We start from the raw sequence: 9,110 nt of genomic DNA on the forward strand, positions 1-9,110 counted from the left end.
ATTTTATGAGAACAATGCTATGCTCCTCTCTGACCACAGTTTGCCAGTGCTATTTCCAATGGCTCAGAGGGATGCAATAATATCATTAAGGAGAGCACTTAGGCAGGATTGTCTGCAATCTACCACCTTAGTTTTGGGGGCTATTGAGATGGAGCCCAGTGGGCAGGGGCAGGAACCTTGATGGGAGGGGCTGAAGCCCTGAAGCCCACCTCTTTCTTACTGTTGTAAAGTAGCAAATGCGGCAGCCAATTTGTACACAGCAACGAGATAAGATGTTGATTGAAGGATAACTATTGGCCAGGATACCAGGGAGAACTCCTCTGCTCCTTTTCGATTACATCAACCTGAGAGAGTGAACGTCTCATCTGAAAAACACCACCTCTGACAGTACAGCACTCCTTCAGTACTGCACTGGAGTGTCAGCCTGGATTATCTTCTCCAGTCTCAAGTAAGGCTTGGCCCCACAATCTTCTGACAAGCCAAGGCTTACACCCTTCATAGTAACATTTTAAATACACTGCCAGAACTGAGTAACTTAACTAATCTTGATCACAGATTCCTGTGACAGTGGCATGGACAAATCATCTCAGAGCAGCTGCATCAAACTTGCAATCTGAAATGGATTATCACAGTTCTTAAAAGATATACAAGCCTATTGAGACTAAACGGTCTACTCCTGTTTGCTGATCTCTGTCAGGCAGTTTAGAGAGAGTTACCATTACCAACTCGTGATCGGTGACTCGTGACCACTATAGGAAGTGTCCGTGTCTGAGTGAGAGATAGAGAGTGAGATATATAACGACGCAACAGCGATATAGAGAGAAAAAGAGAAACAGGGAGAGAGCGAGAAACAGAGATAGGGCGAACGCTAGAGATAGAGAGAAAGGGAGCCAGAGCAAGATATAAGGGAACAAGAGTAAGATAGAGAGAGCACAATAAAGATAGAAAGAGGGAGAGACAGAGAGTGAAAGAGAGACATTGAGAGAGAGATATTGCTCTACGATTGAATAGCTTGCTGATACTGACTTTCTAGACTCACAGAGAGGCAATGGCCCTTCAGATGAGTTGCTGGAGAGCTACTGCTGACCATGGAATCCATATCCCAGCAAAAGTCAAAACTGTTATACATGTGGACTTGTATTTACTCTGTACAGCCACCAGAGGGCTCATCCCCTGGAGTCCCAAGGGATCCCATAATCCCTTAGGAGCACCGGTATTTAAGAAGGCTTCACAGGTTGGAGAGGCACTATGGAGTCCTGCAATAAAAGACTAAGGTCACACTTTACTTTGAGCTCACAGTGTTCAGTCTGACTCTTTCTCCATACACAATAACTGGTGACGAGATACAGATAGTGAACCCAAAGATGCAGAGAACAGTGGGCATCCTGGAGAAATTTTCAGATGGAGCTGATTGGGAAACTTTTGTGGAGCAACCGACCAATACATTGTAGCCAACGAGCTAGATGGAGAAGCGAACATTGCCAAACGAAGGGTGATCCTCCTCACTGTCTGTGGGGCACCAACGTATGGCCTCATGAATAATCTGCTCACTCCAGCAAAACCCACGGAGAAATCGTACGACGATTTGTGCGCACTGGTCCGAGAGCATTTGAACCCGAAGGAAAGGGTTCTGATGACGAGGTACCGGTTCTACACCTACAAAAGGTCTGAAGGCCAGGAAGTGGCGAGTTATGTCACCGAGCTAAGACATCTTACAGGACATTGCGAATTTGAAGAACATTTGGAGAACATCGTCAGAGACTTTTTCATACTTGGCATTGGCCACGAAACCATACTTCACAAACTTTTGACTGTAGAGACCACAACCTTGAGTAAGGCCATAGCGATAGCCCAGGCGTTCATTGCCACCAGTAACAATACGAAGCAAATATCTCAGCACACAAGCGCTGCTACAAGTACTGTGAACAAAGTGATGTTTTTTCGAATCGTAATGCACAGGGCAGGTCACACATACCTGCAGCTACACATCCGCAGATGTCTCAGAGTCCACCATCAAGGGTGATGAATGCAAGGCCATTAAAACCTTGTTGGCGCTGCGGGGGTGATCATCGTTTCCATTCATGTCGATTCAAAGAGTGCGTTTGCAAGGGCTGTGGAGCAATGGGACAACTCCAGCGAGCGTGCAGGCGAGCTGCTAAACCTGTTAAACCTGCAAACCACCATGTTGCAGAGGAGGACAGATCCACGGAAGATCACGACGAACTAGAGCCTCAGACAGAGGAGGCAGAGGTACATGGGGTGCAACATTCACCACGAATTATCCCCAGATAATGCTGAATGTTGAACTAAATGGACTCCTGGTGTCAATGGATCTGGACACGGGCATGAGCCAGTCCAACATGGGCAAAAATACTTTCGAAAGGTTCAGGTACAACAAGGCCTCAAGGGCAGTCTTAACTCCAGTTCGCATGAAACTAAGAACTTGCATGAAAGAATCGATTCCTGTAATCGGCAGTGCTACCGTAAAGGTCTCCTACGATGGAGCAGTGCACAAGCTATCACTCTGGGCGATGGTCCCACACTGCTTGGCAGGAGCTGGAACTGAGACGTTGTCCGAGCGCTATCGCCCGCTGACGACACTTTGTGTGCCCAGGTCTTAAACAAATTTCTTTCGCTGTTCGAACCAGGCATTGGGAAATTCCAAGGAGCAAAAGTGCAGATCCACCGAATTCCGGGGGCGCGACCCATCTATCACAAGGCAAGAGCAGTACTGTACATGATGAGAGAAAGGATAGAGATCGGCTAAACCGGCTGCAACGAGAGGGCATCATTTCACCGATTAAGTTCAGCGATATGGGCCAGTTCTATTGTCCTAGTCCTCAAGGGAGATGGCACCATCAGAATCTGTGGTGATTACAAAGTAGCTATCAATCGTTTCTCCCTGCAGGACCAATACCCACTACCAAAGGCTGATGACCTCTTTGCAACGCTGGCAGGAGGAAAGACATTCACGAAGCTGGATCTGACTTCAGCTTACATGACACAGGAAGTGGAGGAATCATCGAAGGCCCTCACCTGCATCAACACGCACAAGGCTCTTTTTGTTTATAACAGATGCCCGTTTGGAATCTGATCAGCCGCGACGATATTCCAGAGAAACATGAAAAGTTTACTGAAGTTGGTCCCGCACACCGTGGTCTTCCAGGACGAAATCTTGATCACAGGTCAGAACACAGTCGAGCACTGCAGAACCTGGAGGAGGTTCTTAATTGACTCAACCGCGTGGGGCTCAGGTTAAAACGTTCGAAGTGCGTTTTCCTGGCGCCTGAAGTGGAGTTCTTGAGAAGGAGGATTGCGGCGGATGGCATCAGGCCCACCAACACGAAGACATAGGCAATCGAGAACGCACCGAGGCCACAGAACATGACAGAGCTGCGGTCATTTCTGGGACTCTTGAACTACTTTGGTAACTTCTTAACAGGTCTCAGCACACTTCGAGAACCACTACATGTCTTACTATGAAAAGGGGGCGAATGGGTTTGGGGCAAAAGCCAAGAAAATGCCTTTGTAAAAGCGAGAAAATTGTTATGCTCAAACAACTTGCTTGTGTTGTATGATCCATGTAAGTGTTTGGTACTAGCATGTGATGTGTCGTCATATGGCGTCGGGTGTGTATTGCAACAAGCTAATGATTTCGGGAAACTGCAACCGGTTGCTTACGCATCTAGGAGTCTGTCTAAGGCTGAGAGAGCCTACAGCATGATTGAAAAAGAAGCGTTAGTGTGTGTCTATGGGGTAAAGAAAATGCATCAATACATGTTTGGGCTAAAATTCGAATTGGAAACTGACCATAAGCCACTTATATCCCTGTTTTCCGAGAGTAAAGGGATAAATACCAATGCATCGGCCTGCATCCAGAGATGGGCGCTCACGTTGTTCACATAGAACTATGCCATCCGCCACAAGCCAGGCAAAGAAAACTGCGCCAATGCTCTCAGTAGGCTGCCATTGCCCACCACGGGGTGGAAATGGCGCAGCCCGCAGATCTAGCCGTGGTTATGGAAGCATTTGAGAGTGAGCAATCACTGTCACTGGCCGGCAGATCAAAACCTGGACAAGCCAGACCCCCTTATTATCTCTAGTCAATAGCTGTGTGCTTCACGGGAGCTGGTCCAGTGGAAATGCCGGAAGAGATAAAGCCGTTTCAGCGGCGCAAAGATGAAATGTCTATGGAGGCAGACTGCCTTCTGTGGGGCAATCGAGTAGTGGTCCCCAAGAAGGGCAGAGACACCTTCATCAATGACCTCCACAGTACCCACCCAGGCATCGTAATGATGAAAGCGATAGCCAGATCCCACGTGTGGTGGCCGGTATCGATGCGGACTTAGAGTCCTGCGTTCACAGATCTAATACATGCTCGCAGTTAAGCAACGTACCCAGGGAGGTGTTGCTAAGTTTATGGTCTTGGCCTTCCAAACCGTGGTCTAGGGTGCACGTCGACTATGCAGGCCCTTCTTCGGTAAAATATTCTTTGTGGTTGTAGACGCGTACTCCAAGTGGATTGAATGTGAGATAATGTCGGCTAGCACGTCCACTGCCACTACTGAAAGCCTGCGGGCCATGTTTGCCACACACGGCTTACCCAATGTCCTGGTGAGCGACAACGGGCCATGTTTTACCAATGCTGAGTTCAAAGAATTCATGACCAGTAACGGGATCAAACATGTCACACCTGCCCTGTTTAAACCAGCGTCCAATGGTCAGGCAGAGAGAGCAGTGCAAACCATCAAGCAAGGCTTGAAGAGGGTAACTGAAGGCTCACTGCAGACTCGCCTATCCCGAGTCCTGCTTAGCTACCGCACAAGACCCTACTCACTCACTGGGATCCCACCTGCTGAATTGCTCATGAAAAGAGCACTTAAGACAAGACTCTCATTAGTTCACCCTGATCTACATGAACAGGTAGAGAGCAGGCGGCTTCAACAAAGTGCACACCATGATAGCGCAAATGTGTCACGCGAGATTGAAATCAATGATCCTGTATTTGTTTTAAATTATGGACAAGGTCCCAAGTGGCTTCCCAGTACTGTCGTGGCCAAAGAGGGGAGCAGGGTGTTTCGGGTAAAACTTTCAAATGGACTCATTCACCGGAAACACTTGGACCAAATCAAACTCAGATTCACGGACTATCCTGAGCAACCCGCCTTGGACCCTACCTTTTTTGATCTTCCAACATACACACCAGTGGCAACCGGCACCACAGTTAACCACGCGAAGCAGAACCCATCATCCACAGCAGCCCTGCAGGGCCCAACACACCAGGCAGCCCAGCAAGGCCAGCTGCACAGCAGCCCAGCGAGGGCCCAACAAATGATTCACAACACCAGCTTTTACACCGAGACGATCAACCAGGACAAGAAGGGCCCCAGATCGAGTCACATTGTAAACAGTTACACTATTGACTTTTGGGGGGGGGGGGAGTGTTATTATATATGTGGACTTGTATTTACTCTGTACAGCCACCAGAGGGCTCATCCCCTGGAGTCCCAAAGGATCCCATAATCCCTTGGGAGCACAGGTATTTAAGGAGGCGTCACAGGTTGGAGAGGCATTCTGGAGACCTGCAATAAAAGATTTCGGTCACACTTTACTTTGAGCTCACAGTGTTCTGTCTGACTCTTTCTCCATACACAATAAAAACCTTGAGCAGAAATGGGAGAAAACTGGATAAAATATATCTGCAGCTCATGTTCAGTAAACAAAGTCTCTCTATTGTTTATTTTTTTCCCCTCAGGGAGTCCTGGACCCTGGAGAGACGTTCCCAAAGAGTCTGAAGCTCATTTTAAATCCAAAGATGCTGGACATGTTTCAGAATTTCCAGAAGGATGCCATCGAGGTTGGAGCTAAATTTTGTGCAAATTAGTTTGAAGAGTTAGGTCACACTGGGTGCATTCACACTGCCAATATCAGGTCGATATGGTACGATCTCACCTGACAGTATAATTGCAGCCTGAATCCAGAGTCAGGGCCTACACTCACTCTACTTTGGAATCAGTTCAAACTTCACACGCCATCTCCATTCAATGTTTAGTATTGCTGTGACTTCACAGCGATGCTGAATTTGTGCGGTGTGAACCTTCCGATTGTGTGGATGAACAATCTTTCCCGACAAGGGAAATAACAGCTTCTAACATCCAATAGCATCATCTTTGCTGACTGATGGTTAAAGAATAAATCAGTTTGTCTGGATGACTTCACAATTGTATTGTCTGTGCTGGTGCCTTGCCTGCACTTTGTCTGCGAATATGTCTCGTCTCTTGTGATCACCCAACTTATCAGAGTCTTCTGTGTATCTCTCTGTGTCTTCAAGTCTACACCTCTTGCATTTCCATCTCCCTTGTCTGTATATCTTCTCTCTGTGACCCCTGGCCTCTGTCTCCCTGGTTGGTGTCTCTGCCTCTTCTCATTGTGTACTTGCAGGCATCGTGTCTGCATGTGTCAGTGTATAATGCTGGTCACAGATCTGTTGTAGATCAGGGAGGAATATTGAATCCAACCTGAGTTGATCTCAAATGTTGATGTATGTGTGTTTTAGGTATTAGGTGTGTGTGTATTTCAGGTATTAATGTGTGTGTATTTCAGGTATTAGTGTGTGTGTATTTCAGGTATTAGGTGTGTATGTGTTTCAGGAATTAGTGTGTATATTTCAGGTATTAGGTGTATGTGTGTTTCAGGTATTAGGTGTGTGTGTATTTCAGGTATTAGTGTGTGTGTGTTTCAGGTATTAGTGTGTGTGTGTTTCAGGTATTAGTGTGTGTGTTTCAGGTATTAATGCTGTGTGTTTCAGGTATTAATGCTGTGTGTTTCAGGTACTAGGCGCTGTGTGTGTTTCAGGTATTAGATGCTGTTTGTTTCAGGTATTAGGTGTGTGTGTGTTTCAGGTTTACAGCGGATATGTGGATGACCCAAGGAACACAGATAATGCATGGATCGAAACTCTGGCCCTCAATTTCCACCTGAATGATGACAATGTGAGTTTTTTATACTGCAAAAATTATATATTTTTTAATTGTTGCTTATCTCATTTCTATTGTTTGAGAGTCAGATTGTAGGTTCCTGGAGTCATTTCTTGTAGCCAGCCGGCTCCACTCTGAGGCCTGTTACATTAATTGATAATCTATAAAGATGTTTATTGTGGTCCTGAGCTATACAGAGCATAAAGATCACAGATTTCATCCCCAGCCCGCGTTGCGCTCGCTGATCTCAGCCAGGCCAGTAGTAGGGCAGATACTATTGGCCTCAGTGCCCTTCATTGGGTGTGGGGGAGGAGGAAGCACTTAACCAAAGTTTCCGCTCCTGGCCATTATCTAGTGGCCCCTACTGGATGTGTGCAAATGTGGGGCGAGGAAAGGATTGGGCTCAGCTGTGATGCCTAAACACTGGAATAGCCTACCAAGAGTCAATGCCAGGACTCACACATGAAAATGGCAATTTGGCTGGGCTATTGGCCCCAGCCTGAGTCAGTGCCATCAGGGGTGGAGGGGAGAGCAATTAAAGCTGGCTGTCACGGCTGCAAGGCAAACCGCCAGAGATTTGAAACTGATCTTGCCGTCTGTGTTTTCTTTCCTTCTACAGACAATCACAAGTAGAGGCGGATCTGGGATGAGTAGACAGATGAAGGTTCCATTGCTGGTGGAGAGCACAGTAATCTCAGTGAAGTGGCAGGTTGTTGAGCAGGGTGTGCCGGTGTGTGTACTCTACAAGGACTACCTGCAGACAGTGGCTGAGAACCTGGGTGCCTATTGCTAAGTCCATGCATTTCACCAGAAGGCAAGTATCGAAGTAGGAGCCAACCCCAACTGACCTAGGACACCCGAGCACGAGGGACATAACTCAGCCAATGAAGCAGCAATTGCGTCTGCAACTAGGACATGGAGATATGGAAAAGAATCTCAAAGTTGTGCATTCGGTACTCGCTATTGCAATCATAGAATCATAGAAATTTACGGCACAAAAGGAGGCCGTTCGGTAATAAAGGTGCAGCCGATCTAATGGGACCTCTTGTAAACTGGAACCTTGCACTTGTTTTCCATGCTCAAATCTTGATTACTCAGTGTTTGAGAACAGCACAGAGCAATCATTAATCCCTGTGTTTCCTGCATCTTCACTGGTTCTAAAGGGAGATGTAATCTATTGAAATATTGTACAATAAAGAGAAATCTCTGTACACGGATTAGCATCGAATCCTTATTATGATTTAAAACCCTTGAAGAGCCAATAAGCAGGTTTCTTGCTGTTGTGATTGACAATGTTAGGCCTGTGGGACATATTAGCTGTTCCGTGTTGGTCAATAACAGATACCAGGATGTTGTGGTAAAAATGACCACTCTCGAGTTTTCTAAGTGCAGCAAGTAGAGTTTATTCGAGAAAATGCAAGGGAGTGATTCTCAGTTGCCTGAGATACCACACTCAACAATACAGCGTTTGCAGCATACCTTTATAATACACAAGTTAGTGCAATTTGGGTTGTTTTGCGACAGTCATAAATCAGTACACACTGTTTTAACACGTATCACATGAGCTTCACAACCCAGTTAATAAATGGAATTTATTCAAGTCCAGCAGGTGTCTCCCGTTATCTTAACTCCTACTAAAAACATAGAAACATAGAAAATAGGTGCAGGAGCAGGCCATTCAGCCCTTCTAGCCTGCACCGCCATTCAATGAGTTCATGGCTGAACATGAAACTTCAGTACCCCATTCCTGCTTTCTCGCCATACCCCTTGATTCCCCCGAGTAGTAAGGACTTCATCTAACTCCCTTTTGAATATATTTAGTGAATTGGCCTCAACTACTTTCTGTAGTAGAGAATTCCACAGGTTCACCACTCTCTGGGTGAAGAAGTTTCTCCTCATCTCGGTCCTAAATGGCTTACCCCTTATCCTTAGACTGTGACCCCTGGTTCTGGACTTCCCCAACATTGGGAACATTCTTCCTGCATCTAACCTGTCTAAACCCGTCAGAATTTTAAACGTTTCTATGAGGTCCCCTCTCATTCTTCTGAACTCCAGTGAATACAAGCCCAGTTGATCCAGTCTTTCTTGATAGGTCAGTCCAACCATCCCGGGAATCAGTCTGGTGAATCTTCG

At 46.5% G+C, this 9,110-nt stretch overlaps 1 protein-coding gene across 1 annotated transcript in view; it reads left to right on the top strand.

The window, feature by feature from the left end:
* Positions 1–8,188, top strand: part of trpm2 (transient receptor potential cation channel, subfamily M, member 2) — a 410,019-nt gene extending 401,831 nt beyond the window's left edge. The window contains exons 33-35 of the mRNA XM_070876247.1: positions 5,756–5,857; positions 6,903–6,992; positions 7,597–8,188. Of these exons, the coding sequence (XP_070732348.1) occupies positions 5,756–5,857; positions 6,903–6,992; positions 7,597–7,770 (366 nt within the window). The 3' untranslated portion in view covers positions 7,771–8,188. The remainder of the gene's footprint in view (positions 1–5,755; positions 5,858–6,902; positions 6,993–7,596) is intronic.
* The last annotated feature ends 922 nt before the right edge of the window (positions 8,189–9,110 follow it).

This window comes from Pristiophorus japonicus, chromosome 3, assembly GCF_044704955.1.
Source record: "Pristiophorus japonicus isolate sPriJap1 chromosome 3, sPriJap1.hap1, whole genome shotgun sequence".
Taxonomy (NCBI): Eukaryota; Metazoa; Chordata; class Chondrichthyes; family Pristiophoridae; genus Pristiophorus; species Pristiophorus japonicus.